Genomic DNA, 16,145 nt, shown 5'->3' with positions numbered 1-16,145 from the left:
CTCCTTTTTTTCTATCTCAGAATTTCTTTCTGGTATTTTGTTCTTCCTGAAGTCTACCCTTCAGAAGATCCTTTAGTGCGAGCATGTTCATAGTGAAACCTGTCAATTTTTCTTGTCTGAAAATGTCTTTGTTTCATCCTAATTGTGAAAGATAGTTTCACTGGGCCTTCAAGTGTAGGCTGACTGTTGTTTTTGCTCAGCATTTTGAAAATATTATTCCGTTTCTTCTGGCCTGTATTGTTGCCACTGAAGAGCCAGCCCTCCACAGGTAAAAGACATCCCTTCCTTCACAGGTAAAAGACAGCACTTCACAGGTAAAAAAAATCCCTTCATAGGAATTAGACATCCCTTCACAGGTAATCTCTTCTTCGTGGCTGCTGCTGTTAAGATCTTGTTTTTCTGTGTTCATCAGTTTTCACAATGATGCATCCAGGTGTGGATTACTTTTTGTTGATCAAGCTTTTTACCCTGTTGTACTTTTGTCTGCTATTTTATGTCTTTAATTCTCTCTCTCTCTTTAATTAACAAATATTTATGGAATAATTTCTAATATGGTAAGTAAAATGTCAAGCACAAGGAATACAGGAATAAACAAAATAACGTCCCTTTCCAGTCCAGCAGAGAGAAAAAAGTCAATAACACATATAAAGATATGTCACATAGTAATTATTTTTGTCACTAGTAATTTTAAGTGTTAAAAATACAGATTAAAGCACATTGATTAAAAGAACCCTACTCAAAAGAGTTCATACTAATTCCATTTATAATAAGTTCTAGAATAGGGAATAACTAACCAATAATAGAGAGGGAAAAAGAAAAGCCGGAATAGTGATTGCCTCAAAAGGGAGCTCGGATAACTTTCTGAAGTGATGGTCATGTTCTCTATCTTCATAAGGGTTTGAGTTAACAGAGTTTACAGTCATTAAAATTCATCAGAACAGAGCTGGGGATTTAGCTCGGTTGGTACAGTGCTTGCCTTGTATGCATAAAACCCTGGGTTTAATCCCCAGCACTACCAAAAAATAAAAATTCATCAGAACAGTGCATTTGAGACTTGTGCTTGTCCTTCTATGTAAACTTTACCTAAAGTTTCTAAGCAAATGCTGAATCCTAGCATTAATGATATGCATGCTGAAGTGTTGAGGAGTAAACCATACTGATATGTATGATTTAATAGACATGCATTTTGAGCAGTGTGAAGAAGAGGTGAGAACGACCCCCGGACAGACCAAAGCCGCGCGCCGCTGCATCCCCGCGACCAGCGCCTGCGTCCCGCTGCCGTCGCCACCATGCCCAAGAGAAANTTTTTTTTTTTTTTTTTTTTTTTTTTTTTTTTTTTTTGAGTGCTTCTGAGAGAACTTGTGAGAAGAGGAGAGACAAAGAAGTATTGTTCATCATAATAGGAGGTCACCAGTGACATGTACATGAACAGCTTCAGCGGAGAGCTGGGGGCACAAGTGCAACCAAGAAAAGAAATTCAGAAAGTTGAAATGGATTGTAGTCAACTATTTGAGATTTTTTGTGAAAAGTAACCAAAAAATAGGGCAGTATCTGAAGGCAGATATGGGGTCAAGAAAGCTTTTTAGAAATATGGACTGGAGATAAAGAACATGTTGTAGTTAGTAAAAATTGTGTCTTGATTTCACAACAATTACTCTTTTTAAGACAAAAAAAGTTGGAAGACATAATTTTATTTAATAAATATTAACTAAAAATGACAGGTGATTCTTCTATTTTTTATAAAGAGGAGACTGTGAATTGAATGGGTAGTGGGACATGCCAGTCATGAGTGTAGATGGACAAGACAAAAGAAAATGCTGCAGATTTAGAAAGTTAGTGAACAAAGTGAACACTTTTCATTTATTATATTGCTTAACAGCTTATGTAAAGGTACTGGAAGTAACATGGTAATGAATCAGTGTTGCCAATCCAAAAATGTTTTTCCTCTTCTTGTGTTATCACCTCGCTTATATCTTACTTAGCAAAACTTCACATGCATTGTGTTATGTTAGTCTAATTTTAATACATTTAACAAATTATTGACTTTTTCTATTATTTATGAGAATTCTTATACTGTAAATTTTACCTTTAAGTTTATCTTTATTTTACTTTTTAGGATAATTAGTATAGTCTCTGGAATTCTATCACTTGGATTCCACTTCTCTGCCTAATTAGCTGTTTAACCATGGCTAAGATTTTTTTAATGTCATTAAGCTTCAATCAGATTTTCTCTAAAGTAGGCATAATATTAACATATAAGCTACCTTATGTCAGATAAGTGTCAATCTTTTACCTCGCTGAATATAACACACAGTCAATAAATGTTGCATTTGTTATTATATTCCAATACGTTTGAAATATAGCGAACAATAAAAATGGTATCTTAAGTGAATAAATGATCAGAATTAAAATGTATTATTCTTTTGCCATAATGAAATTCCTTAGGCTGGGTCCTTTATAAATAAAAGTGATTTGTGTAACTTAATTTGAGAGGCTGAATGTCCAAGATTAGATGGCCCAATATTTTTGGCCTTTGGTGAGACCTTTGTTGGTTGTGCCATAACTTAGCAAATTACATTATGGCAGTAGCACAACAATCGGGAGAGAGCAGTAGTATAGTTAGCCAAAATGTCAGAGATATTCATAGGTCAGGCTTTTTCTTTTAGAACCCACTCTCATAGGAATTAACCGGGATCCCACAAGGGCTGTAGTAATTCTTCCACATGATGGCATTTCCACTGAGCCAACAGTGTTTCCCCAGGCCCCAGACCGTAAAGGTTCTACCATCTCAACATGAGCACAATGATGACCACTCTAGCACACAAACCATTCAGAGACAAACAGAGGCAAACCCTAGCAAAAGAAATGTATGAATGAGATCTAACTTAATGTCCCAACAAGGAATCATCAAAGGATCAGACACCAAAGGCAAAGATGGCAGTTCCTAAAATCTGTGTCAGTCTATCTGTGATCCTGGGAACAGAATGGAAGACTTTTATTTGTTAACCAGAATGGCCCTTCTGAACTAATATCAGCAAAAGAATATCATAGTTTCACTTACTCTGCTCTTGAATACCTGGTTCAGCACCAAGCAAGGATGTGTGTCCCTAATAAAGACAACAAATGTGAAATCCTGATCACAGAAGAGATGGAAAGTACCTGCTTTGCAAAGAAAGTGGGAGAGAGCTAAGCCTGAGGACTTGGTAATGAGAAGGTGGTTTGTGTAGGTGGTTTTGGTGCTTGGTATAGATTACAGCTGGGCTCCTGAGATGGAAAAACATGGATGCCCTTCAGAGAGATTGCATAAAATCTAGCCACCAACAAAATGGAAATGTTACTTATCATTTTGACAAAATGTGATCATTTAAAAAAGAAATTATACATTGCCATTTAATATCCATAATCTTAAAAAGAAAATATACATTGTTATGTAGTATTCATAATTTAAATATTACTTAATCAGAAATACAAAAACAGAATAGCTGGCTTATATTTCAAGTTCTGGAAAATTATATAATTCCTTTTATACTCTTCCAGTTTTCTTTGTAATGATGCATATTGTCGGACGCTGCCCCATAGGAGTGAGCATTGACCCTTAGCCTTGAGCAACAGAGGTGTGAGACTGGTTTCCACTGCGTGCAGAAACAGGTGGATCTCACCTCCAGTCAGCAAGGGAATGAAGCTCTAGAAGTTGGCATCAGCCAATGAGACTGGGTGACACCCTGTGAAACCCAATCCCTTGCCTCATTTGGGTAGAACTTTCTTGAGTGTCTTCCCCTCAATAAATAGGGCTTCAGGCATTCTCTCTCTCTCTCTCTCTCTCTCTCTCTCTCTCTCTCTCTCTCTCGTCTGCTTCTCTTGCTTCCCTTGTGGGAACTGGGGCTAAGGAGCCATTGCTGAGCCCCAAGAAAATGGTACTTTCTCTGTCTCTGTGTGATTATTTCCTGCCAGCCCAATTCACCTGGAGTGACCCTGACTGATTTAGTGGCATGTGTGGCAGCGTATGAGTTTACTGATTCACAATAAAATTGCCTACATTCCATTTTAAGAAGTTAACTTCCAATGAGCGGCGGCGGGAGGTGAAATCCGGTTCTAACCGGTCCGGGGCTCCCAGCGCTATAAAAACTTTATAAACCCCCCCCCAGGCTGAGCAGTGTGAAGAAGAGGCGAGAATGACCCCCGGACCGACCAAAGCCGAGCGCCGCTGCATCCCCGCGTCCAGCGCCTGCGTCCCGCTGCCGTCGCCACCATGCCCAAGAGAAAGGCTGAAGGGGATGCTAAAGGAAATAAAGCCAAGGTGAAAGACGAACCACAGAGAAGATCTGCAAGGTTGTCTGCCAAACCTGCTCCTCCAAAGCCAGAGCCCAAGCCTAAAAAGGCCCCTGCAAAGAAGGGAGAGAAGGTACCCAAAGGGAAAAAGGGAAAAGCTGACACTGGCAAGGATGGGAATAACCCTGCAGAAAATGGAGATGCCAAAACAGACCAGGCACAGAAAGCTGAAGGTGCTGGAGATGCCAAGTGAAGTGTGTGCGTTTTTGATAACTGTGTACTTCTGGTGACTGTACAGTTTGAAATACTATTTTTTATCAAGTTTTATAAAAATGCAGAATTTTGTTTTACTTTTTTTTTTTAAGCTATGTTGTTAGCACACAGAACACTTCATTGTTGTTTTGCGGGGGAAGGAGCATATGTCACTAGTAGAATGTCTCTAAAGCTGGATTGCTGTGGGGGAAGACACCTTTCCCTTCTAGTGTTGAGAGACTTCCTCTTTGTTCCCAAGAGGAAGGGATTCCCTGATGTTGGCACACATAGCCACCTTGGCACAAATGCCTTGTGGTATGGAAAAACTCAAACTCATCTGTATGTCCTCCTGTCCCTCTCTGCCATCGGCATAGACTTAATTCCCCTAAACTCAGACCTATTGGGACCTGATTCCCAATGATTGGTTTTACCAGTGTGTGGGGCAATCTGGACTTTCCAGTGACGTCATTGAGAATAGTGTCCCTCAGAAGAGCAGCAGTTCCTTTTCTAGATTGTGGATCTTCAGATTAATAATTTTTGCCATTTTCCTTTCATTTCCTGAAAGTCAGGGTCGGCTTGTGAAAAGTTGTTAAACAACATGCTAAATGTGAAACGTCAACCCTCACTCTAAACTTTCCCTATTCAGAGCATCAAATGAAGACTTCATTGGGTTTTATAGTGGCTTTCTGATTTTGGTAGTCCATTCAAGAAGGGAGTTTGAAAGTTGTTGTATACTGTTAACGATTGTCTGCCCATGTCCTGCCTGAAATACCATGATTGTTTATGAAAAGTATCTTTAATAAAGCTGGATACAGATTGGCTTGGAAAAAAAAATAGACATGCATTTTGAAACTAGATGGATATATTGAGCCTGATGGTGTTATCCTGTAGTCTCAGATACTTGGGAGGCTGAGGCAGGAGGAATTCTAGTTCTGAGGCTCTCCTGGGAAACTTAGTGAGACCCTATCTCAAAATAAAAATAGAAAGGGCTGGGGAGGTAGCTCAGTGGTAGAGCCCTTGCCTAGAATGCATGAGACCCTGGATTTGATCCCTAGTGTTATAAAAAAAAAAAAAGAAAAGAAAAAAACTAGATGGAAAGAAGAGATATGAGATAAAGCAAGTACAGTCAAATACCAGTTGTATAAACTTGTAGTAAGTATATGGGTTTTCATGGTGAAATTCTTTACTTTTCCTTTAAGCTTGTATATTTTCATCAGAAAATGTCGGGGAATAATGAGGCAAGGTAAGGAGATAGAGGAGAGGGGTTTGGTTTGGATGGAAGTCAGGAAAGGCCTTTGGAATGAGGTAGCATTTTGGCAGAGACCCGAGTGTGAGTCATGCAGATATGTGAGGAGTAACAATAGCCGGACAAATGCAGAGGTCTCTGGACAAGGTCATGCCTGGCAAAACGACCAGATGTCATCACGGGCTAGAATATTCTTCTTCACAAGACCTCCTGGGTGTATGTCATGTGGAAACAGACAACTGGATGCCCTACAAACACACAACACTACCTCTTCATTCTCCTGCCCCAAGTCCAATACTCCATCCATTATTTCAGCCAAATATAACATTTCCCAGCTGCCTAAATACTATTCAGGGGCAGGGAAAGATCGAGAGCCTATATTTAATCTCTCTGGAAAAGCAACCCATCAATAATACACTTGTCTGCTTTTCCAGACACATTCTCTAAATAAGATTTGGAGTGGGCTGGGTCTATATCTCAGTTGGGAGAGTGCCTGCCTTGTGTGCACAAGGCCCTGGGTTCAATCCCCAGCACTACAAATATTGGAAACACAGAATTTTTCATTTCACCTATATGCCCCTATATAAAGGGAACCAAAATTAAGACTGTGGGCTGTAAAGAGTTATTTAAACAAAAGCAATTGAAGCAGCAGTTTTCAAGCCTGCTATACATTAATATCACTAAGTCTTAAGTTCCTATGATTCTAGTGTGTAGCTAATTAAATAACTTGATAAATTACCAGCGAGGAAACACAAGAACTAAGATATTTAAGCAAAAAAAATTTCTATCTCAGGGGTTACGCAGCCAAGTATTGTTTATGCCAGAAGAATATACCTTGTTCCACTCTTTATCTACTCTTTATCTTTTTTTTTTTTTTGTACTGGGGATTAAACCCAGGGGCACTTAATCACTAAGCCACATCCCCAGCCCTTTTTTGTATTTTATTTAGAGACAGGGTCTCGGTGAGTTGCTTAGGGCCTTACTAAGTTGCTGAGGCTGGCTTTGAACTCGCTATCCTTCTGCCTCAGCCTCTTGAGTAGCTGGGATTACAGGCATGTGCCACTGCACCTGAGTGAAAAGAGATTTTTAGGCGGGGGGAGGTGGGCAGAGTGAATGGAAAATAATGTACAGTCAGCAGTCAGTAATGTTTGCAGGAAATACAAGATGTAAATCTCCAGAAAGCAGCTGAAATAAACTTAGAGAAAGCTCTGGTTTGGACATACAAATTTAATAAAGTATCACGGGAATGCAAGACCTAGTGGGGAAGCACAGGTGCTTTAGTTGTCACACATCGTCAAAATGTTAGTACTTAAATGGAAGTCAAACATTAAAAAATGTTTTAATATACCTGGATGGCAAAAATTCTGTTGGCATTTCCAGACTGCTGCCACACCTGCCTTAATTTGTCAAAAGCAGAACTATTTCCAGAACTAGAAGAGACAGGGTCTAATATGTCTCGCTTCACATCCCAATTCTGCATTGACAGAAGGAATACATTCACTGTGTTCTGAGGAAGCCTGTATCTCTTGATTAGGAGGATCTTCAATGGTAATGCTAGTGTAATTTGAAGCGAAGGTGGTTTCTTTAGATGTTAGTGGAGTACCCATGGCATAAGCATTATTAGTTGGTACAGGGGAGGATAATTCTTGATTGACAGTGTCATTGGTAGGCTTAGATGTGAGTGGTTTTGGAGCTGGTGAATTTTGGGGTCTGGTAGCAACCTGAGATGGATTGAAGGTGTATTGTCTCCATTAACTATATGTGAACAGGATGAGTTTTGGACAACAGGGTTTGTAGATACGTGATTATCTATTCCATTACTACTTTCAACAGCCAACCTGGTAGTTGTCTCTGCTGAAGTCTCTTCATGTTCATAAAAGGCATCACCACTCTGCTGTGTTTCTATAGCTGAAGATGAGCTGCAGTTTGTTGGAACAATTTTTCCATCAACAATCCATCAAGCACAAATGTCAATTCACCAGTTTGCACTATGCCATTCTTGTTTTCCAAGGAAAGTTTCGAGTTGTTCTTTTATTCTTTCCAATTTTCTATTGTGCATTGACAGAGCTTTTTCAAATCTGTCATTGCTCTTCCTAATAAAGCATCTGCTTTTAAAGTGTGATGGCTCCAAACCTGAAATTCCAAATGTACTCGGTGGGATCACATTTTTAAATTAATTTTTAATTTATATATGACAGCAGAATGCATTACAATTCATATTACACATATAGAGCACAATTTTTCATATCTCTGGTTGTATACAAAGTATATTCACAACAATTCGTGTCTTCATACATATACTTTGGATAATAATATCCATCATATTCCACCATAGTTTCTAACCCCATGCTCCCTCCCTTCCCCTCCTACTCCTCTGCCCTATCTAGAGTTTATCTGTTCCTCCATGCTCCCCACTCCCTACTCCACTATGAATCAGCCTCCTTATATCAGAGAAAACATTTAGCATTTGGTTTTTTGGAATTGACTAACTTCACTTAGCATTATCTTCTCTAACTCCATCCATTTACCTGCAAATGCCATGATTTTATTCTCTTTTATTGCTGAATAATATTCCATTGTGTTATATGCCACATTTTTTTTATCCATTCCTCTACTGAAGGGCATCTAGGTTGGTCCACAGTTTAGCGATTGTGAATTGTGCTGCTATAAACATTGATGTGGCTGTGTCCCTGTAGTATGCTGCTTTTAAGTCCTTTAGGTATAGACCGAAGAGAGGGATAGCTAGGTCAAATGGTAGTTCCATTCCCAATTTTCCAAGAAATTTCCAGAATAGAGGACACAGAGACTAACTAACCCACAAAATTACAATTATCTTATATTAGACAAAAATGGTGTCACCTTTACAGTTAGCTGTTCATCCTATTTTGGATTAGAAGAAGTAGTGGATTTTGCTATTTTTAAAAATGTCTCCATATGCAACTACATCTGCATATGTTGCTGTTCCAAAGCAGTTCATTTTTCTTTTTAGTTTGGCACTAGAAACAGTTACCTGTAACTGTAACCTTCCACTATGGTTATCACTAATACCAGACTTTGGTGAAGCAGTGGCCATGTCCCAAAATTCAGCTAAAACAATGTAACTGGAACTGCACCAGACACTGGGGATGCAAAGACCAGTAAGATGCAATTCCTTCTTTAAAGAAGCTTGTAGTCTGGTGAGGAGACAGCCCCCAAGTGAAGCTGTCAGCTCCCGGTGGCCCACACAGCAGCACCTCCTCCTGTGGCAGGTGCCCTCACCCTTCTGTGCCCAGCGCCCAAACTCTCCATCTTGAAGGAGGCATCCAGGTGTTGCCCAGCAGCCCAGGCCACCTGCAGCCACCAGCAGTCCTTTCATTAATTCTTAATTATTGTTTTAAGTGAGTAAAGTTGGAACATTTAGAATTATTATTTGAAGTCACAACTACAGGGTCATATCCTTGAAGTCTAGAATTGTGGTAGGTGCTTTAGAGCTTCCTCACCAGCATTCTGTAGCCTAACCAAACAGCATTGCACAATGCAACAGTAACTTCTCAATAAATGCTTATTGAGTGATTTTACCTCCACCTTCATCTTTGAACTAAAATTTCCCCAACTCTTCTTTCAGATCTTCTTTACTTTCATGGGCCCCTCCCCTTTTCCATCCTCTCTACCCCAACCGTAGCTTCCAGGTATCCAGACTTGTATTTACAAAGAGAGTATCTTGGTTTCCACAACTGACTTATCCTTAAATTTTCTCTGCCACCAGAGAGACCATGGGGACAGCAGGAAGAAGACTGGGTCTCAGTGTTAGCTTAATTTCTCGAGATCTTGGTAAAACCACTATATATGTCTGGAGTTTGGTCCTCTTGTATGTAAAATGGAGATAAGGTCCACATTTAACTGACCGTATCATAGAAGTATTTTGAACTTAAATGGGAACAGGACTTAAAACTTAAATAGTTGTATACATTGCCATGAGAGTCATTGCTTCAAAACTAAGTAGCTTAGAAAATGTTCATTAAGTTCAAGGCCAGCCTGGGCAACTTAGTGAGATCCCACCTCACAATAAAAAATAAAGGGGCTTAGGACTGGGGATATAGCTCAGCTGGTAGAGTGCTTGCCTTACATGCACAAGACCCTGGGTTCAATCCCCAGTAACACACACACACACACACACACAAAATAAATAAATAAAAATAAAGGGGGTTAGGATGCAGTTCAGCAGTAGAAAGCCCCTGGGTTCAAGTCCCAGTACTGCAAAAAGAAAAAGAAAGAAAGAAAAAAGCTTGTGGAATGCAGCAAAAGCAGTGCTTACAGGAAAATTTATAACCGTAAATGTTTATATTTTAAAAAGAAGATCTCAACTCAAGTCACCTTAAGAAAGTAGATATAGTAGTTTTGTTTGTCAACTTCAAATGTTAAGATCATGTTTATTGTGAAGTCAGGAAGTTTGGGTTAGATAGTTACGGTGGGCAATTAATGTATATCCAGAGCACATGCGCACAAACATGCACACCCCCAAATTAGTGGGAAACAATTGATATGGTCCAGGTTATATGAGCAGTGACCAAACAGACGCTGTTTTACCCTGAGGCTCCATGTCATGTTAGATATGCTTCTCCCGGGGGGAAACTCCACCTGTGAACCCAACAAGGATTGCTTAGCTTAGCATATTGGCAACACAAAATGGCAAATTTTTTCTTCTATTCTTATACACTGTACTCATGCATTGTATCCTAACGACACAGAATGTCAGAGAATGTTTGTCTAGATGTTAGTAACCATTCTTTAACTTATACTCAACTAGGGTCATCTTGACCCACCTTCCCTTTCTGCTTATGATTTCAGATCTCAAGATTTTTGTTTATGGTTTTGAGTCAGCAAAAGCCACTTATGATTAATGTACTGACATGCTTTACTTGTGGTTTTGGAATATAAATTGATTCACTCTAAGCCCTGGAGGGAGTTGAGGAGTACAGACTTGCAGTTTGCTTCGTGGCCCACCAGCTGGTGAATAAAGGTGGCTCCATCTCCTGCTTTGAGATAGACTCGGTGATTTATTACATTCTTGCCATAATACAATCACAGCCTAAGCTGTCACATAAACCAGGAACCAAACTATTTCTAGCATTATCAAAGCCAATCAATTTTTTTTATCACTCCAGTTTCAGACAAATATTAAGTTGCTTTGCAAATGGTCACACACAATGAATCTTTTAAATCAGGTACCCTTTACATGTTTTTCTGATAAGATTCAATTAGTAAAACATTCCAACTGCTCCTAATTACTTTGAAAGAAGTTTAATCTGTAAACCAAGAATCATCTAAATGTTAAGAAAAATCTAAAAGACCAATAAATGTTAAGAGTGTGCTTTGCTCAATAGTAACTTTGTCCAGAAGATAAACTTTGGGAATTTCCAGCCTAGAATATGCTTAGTATTCACTCCCTGAGCATTAAATAAATGCAAGTGCTAAGAATGATGTGGACTGGGCACAGTGGCATATACCTTTAATCCCAGTGCTTTGGGAGGCTAAGGCAGGAGGATCACAGGTTCAAACCTAGTGAGTCCCTATTTAGAGAATTTGTCTAAAAAAAAAAAAAAAAAAGAATGATGTGGAACTATGAGAGGGAAAAGTCCCCAGGGCCATGGTTACTACCTGAAGGTCACAGACTCAAAGGATGTAAGCCCTGAGGAAAGAGGAGCTTTGATTTTCTAAAGACAGAAACATAATTGTCAGAAATACTGATTCCTGGGGCCTTGTTAAGAAATTGCTCTGGGGCCATTAGAGGGGGCTGAGGATCAGCTGCTGGAACTAAAGGGGCTGTCCTCTAAGTGCTCTCAGAGCAGTAAAACCCCACAGCAGGCCACCCAATGTCCCCGCCTCTACTGCAGCCAGTCCTGACTTCTAGGTGTTGGCATAGGCGGATTCCACTTGGAAGGCCCCTTCTCCCCTTCCGCAGTGCCTCCTTTTCATTCATTCACTCAGGTCTCTTCTTCAGGAAGTGAAGAGCTACTTCAGCAAAGGTGAAAGTTTTTACTTCCTCATGGACTCTTAACACCACTAAGGAAGCACTCCACTCTGGCCTCAGAAGCAGAGTATCCAGCTGGATGAGGTCTTAAAGGGTACAGCCTGCATCTTGGCCTTGAATTCCTTTAATGAAACAACTGCCAAAATGTATTCAAATATAGGAACATGTATTCAAATATAAATTTTAAATGCAAATGGTTTGGACTCTCCTTTCTCCCATTTGTGGTAAAAATAAAAACAAATGCCCAGAGGAACTCAGCAAAAATTGGGAGCAGAAGGAAACTTCCTCACTCTAATAAAAGACATCCACCAAAATCTACAGCTATCATCACACATAATGACAAAAGACTAAGTGCTTTCCCATTAAAATCAGTACAAGACAAGGAAGTTGACCCTCCCTACCCATATTCAAAGCAGCACTGGAAGTCCTAGCCAGTACAAGAAGGCAAGAAAGGAGAATAGAAAGAAGAAAACTGTCTCCATTTGCTGATAACCTAATTGTCTATGTAAAACTGAAACACAAACCCACAAGGATTCTACATAAAAAATCCTTAATAAGTATAGCAATGTTGCATGGTACCAAGAAAATTTATGGGATGCAAGCCAGAGGCGATGGCGTACACCTGTAATCCCAGCAACTCTGGAAATTGAGGCAGGAGGATTACAAATTTAACTCCACTCTGGGCAATTTAGGGATACCTTCTCCCACAGTAAAAATAAAAGGGGCGGAAATTAGCTTGGTGGTAGAACACCCCTGGACTCAATCCCTAGTACTGTAAAAAGAAAAGGAAAGAAAAAAATTTGGAATACAGAAAAAGCAATGCTTAGAGGAAAAGCTGTAGTTGTAAATGCTTATATTTTTAAAAAAGAAGAAAGACCTCAATTCAGTCAACTGAAAGCAACCTGAAGGAAGGAAATAAAGATTGGAATACAGATAAAATAGGGAATAGAAAAAAATTTGAGAGAATGAATGAAACAAAGAATTGCTTTCTTTAAAAGATTTTCAAAATCACAAACCTTTGGGCTGGGGTAAAGTGGTAAAGTGCTTGTCTAGCATGCATGAGGTGCTGGGTTCGATTCTTAGCACCACATACAAATAAATAAAATAAAGGTCCATTAACAACTAAAAAAAGAGAGGCTATTTTAATAAAAAAATCACAAACCTTTAACTAGACTGATTAAGGGGAAAAAAGGGAAAAGACATAAATTACTAAAATTTGGAGTAAAAGAGAGAACACCTTACAAAGAAGGAAAGAAAAGAGTATAAACAATTGTAAGCCAACAAGTTAAATAATCTATAAAATATGGGCTTATATCTAGAAAGACATAAACTACTCAAAAGGAAATTAACTCAAAAGGAAACAGAGAATCTACCAAGACCTATGGCAGGTTAAATGATTTAATTAATGATTTATAAATTCCTCAAAAGAAACATCCAGGACCAGATGGCTTCACTGGTGAGTTTTTTTTTCAAACATGTAGAGCCTCAACACCAAGCCTTTCAAATTCTTTTAAAAAAAGAACAAAAAGGTAGGACTTCCCAATACATTCCACAAGGCTGGCATTCCTTTAATACCAAATGAATACATCACAAGAGAAGACAACCACAGATCAATCTTTTATATCTACATATGTCAACTGTTATAGATTAGATATGAGATGTCCTCCAACAGCTCATGTGTGAGAAAATGAAAAAAAATTTTTAGAGGCAAAATACTTGGGTTAGGAGACCCTAACCTAATCAATGAATTAATCTGCTGATAGGGATTAGCTGGGTGGTAACTGTAGGCAGGTAGGGTGTGGCTGGAGGAGGTGGGTTCCTGGGGGTGTGCCTTTGGGGTTTATATTTGTCCATGGTGAGGAAAGTTCTTTCTCACTCTCTCCTGCGCCCACTTCCTGGTTCCATGTCCTGAGCTGCTTTCCTCACCACACTCTTCCACGATGGTGTCCTGCCTCACCTCAGGTCAGAGCAATGGAGTTGGCCAACTCTGACTGAGACCTCTGAAACCATGAGCCCCAGCTGATTTGCATAGAGTTGAGTCACTTGTAACCCCTGATAATGAGGTCTACATAGCAGGGGACCAAGTTTCTCCAAAACCACAAAAACAAATCACAGTAAAGCAAGTAAACTTCAGACTCCCTTCAGAACTGTGAATTTCTTCTACTGGTTGGCTTCACTGGTCATGGTTTCCCAGGACCTTCATGTTCTTTGTTGGCATAACGCCATCTTTGGTTGGCTGTGAAGCTGTATCTATGCAACTGGAGGCAACCGTGTAGGTGTGGAGAGCTTAACAGGAGGACTGCAGGAAGAGGACACGGAGAAGGCTGAGTGGATGGTGGTGAGCCCCTTGCCTGTGATTGGCAGTGGAGAACAGAAGCTGTGGTTCACACCTGCACTTTTGTGATGACCTCTCATGACCTCTTACTTTCCAAGTTCTGGTTCATGGGTAGAAATGACCATGAGGCCGAATAGCAGACCCTTGGCTTTGGCTGTAGCTTTCAGGTACAGAATTCTCTATCTTGGAGGGTTGCATGTTGTGGTCTCAGATTCTCTTTCCATTAACTTAATGCTTGTCTATCTAGAAAACAGGTTGTCCACACAGCAGGTCATTCACCAGGTATGGATTTAAGTTGCCCAGCTTGCAATATGAATTGCCAGTGCCTCATTGTGTGGGTCTGTGTGGAGTTGTCTCCACTTTCTGTATTATGTTATCCTTGGCTCACACATATAATTACCTGCTGCTGATGTATTTCTCTGTCTTAAGGATTGAGACTGGGTTAAACAGGTCATTTCGTCTTCACTTAATAACAAGCTCTACTGAAGAGTGACTGTGCATAGGTGTAGGTGGGCTGTCACAATTTTTAAAAAATTATATATGTGTTGTGGGTGGTAGGATTAGAAGTTCACTGTTCAGGAATTTTCTTTACCTCCTGTGCAGAAGAGCAGATAACTAGCACTACTCTGGCATTAGTTCCAGGAACCCCAGCAAAGTGGGGCCCCCCAATCTAACATGAGCACAGGTGCTTCATTATGAACTTGACTAGCATGTTCAATTGCATAATGTTCTGGCACTGTTTTTTGAAAGGCATTAATTTATCAAATAAATTGTTTATATTCAAAAAGAAAACAGCCCGCTTCTACAAACTCTTCCAGCCCCTGTTCATTGCTAGTTCCAAAGTTTCTTTCACATTTTTGAATATTTATTATAGCAACAGCCCCACTTCAATTTTGTGTCTTGTTTGTTTTGTTTTGTGTGTCTCAGACAATAGCACAGACTGAGGAATTGTAATATACAAATATTTATTGGCTTGTGGTTCTGGAGTCTAGGAAATCCAACATCAGGTGCCAATGTCTGGCGAGGGCCTTCTTACTGTCATCTCATACCAGAAGGAAGAAGCACAGAAAGCGGGGAGGAGAGGTGCAAAAGGGATCAAAACCATTCCTTTATAAAGAACCTGCTTCCACAATAATGAATCCCCCCACCTCCATGTAACAGCATCATTAGTCCATTCATGAGAGCTGAGCTCTCACGGCCTAATTACCTTCTAGGTCTTTGGTGGTGATGGCAATTGAACCCAGAGCCCAGCACATAATATTTGATTCAAATCAAAGCCTACATCAGACTTCCCACATTATGTCACCCAAAGGGCTATTTCCCATCTATGCTTGGGATTGATTCTGACTGATCACAGTTATGAAGTACTTGTCATATGCCCCGACCTGTTTAAGAAGTAGAAGGGGTGGCTGAACAGGAAATGTTGTAGCCCCTCATCACTCTGAATCTATGGAAACACATGTTTGTAGGACAAGCAGAAGACCCACCACCTGACATTCACTGGGGAGTCAGGTCAAGCATGCATATCTTACTCTGTTTCATGCCTGATCATACTTAACCCCGTCACTACCCTATTCTGTCAGTGCCTCATTTTGCTCATGAGGAAACTGAGGAGCGTTTGGCATCTTGTCCAGAATTACACCATGAGTACATGGCAGAGCTAGGATTTGATCCCAAGTCTGCTGACTGTCCAGGGGTTGGCTCCCATGTAGAATATTTGTCACTAGCTTCATCTTGATCAGGTTCAGGGAGGGATCCCACAGTTGCTTGGGGCACATTCCTTTCCCTGCAGGAAGTCATGGTCTTTGGGGGCCACACTATGCAGGACACAGTGCAGGCTGGTATTCAGCCAAGCGTGGTAGGGAGGGTAGAGTGGGGCACTGTGTAGGGGCTGAGAACAGCCAGGAGCCCGACCTTGGCCCCCAGCCCATGGGAAACCCTGATTCATTCTTTAGGGCCCATGGAAGGCTTCCCTCACATCCTGCCCAGCCCTGGGCCCCTGCACTCCTCAAGCCATGCACTTACTCCAGTGG

General features: G+C 40.3%; 1 protein-coding gene and 1 long non-coding RNA gene across 2 annotated transcripts; both read left to right on the top strand.

Moving 5' to 3' along the window:
- Positions 1-4,062: 4,062 nt before the first annotated feature.
- On the top strand, positions 4,063-5,355 carry LOC107141875 (non-histone chromosomal protein HMG-17-like). The gene has a single exon (XM_048815604.1). The coding sequence runs from the start codon at positions 4,250-4,252 to the stop codon at positions 4,520-4,522; it is 273 nt and encodes a 90-aa protein (XP_048671561.1). The 5' UTR covers positions 4,063-4,249; the 3' UTR covers positions 4,523-5,355.
- Positions 5,356-7,742: 2,387 nt separating this feature from the next.
- On the top strand, positions 7,743-14,094 carry LOC125610395. Its single transcript, XR_007340419.1, has 3 exons — positions 7,743-7,847; positions 10,790-10,798; positions 14,083-14,094. It is a non-coding gene; the product is annotated as an uncharacterized LOC125610395 (long non-coding RNA).
- The last annotated feature ends 2,051 nt before the right edge of the window (positions 14,095-16,145 follow it).

The sequence above is a fragment of the Marmota marmota genome, unplaced genomic scaffold, assembly GCF_001458135.2.
Source record: "Marmota marmota marmota unplaced genomic scaffold, marMar, whole genome shotgun sequence".
Lineage (NCBI taxonomy): Eukaryota > Metazoa > Chordata > Mammalia > Rodentia > Sciuridae > Marmota > Marmota marmota.
The sequence above is the reverse complement of the archived record's forward strand: the minus strand, read 5'-3'. Positions and strand labels throughout refer to the sequence as shown.

Coding starts and splice junctions, on each gene's coding strand:
- LOC107141875 (XM_048815604.1), top strand. CDS start 4,250: ATGCCCAAGAGAAAGGCTGAAGGGGATGCTAAAGGAAATAAAGCCAAG.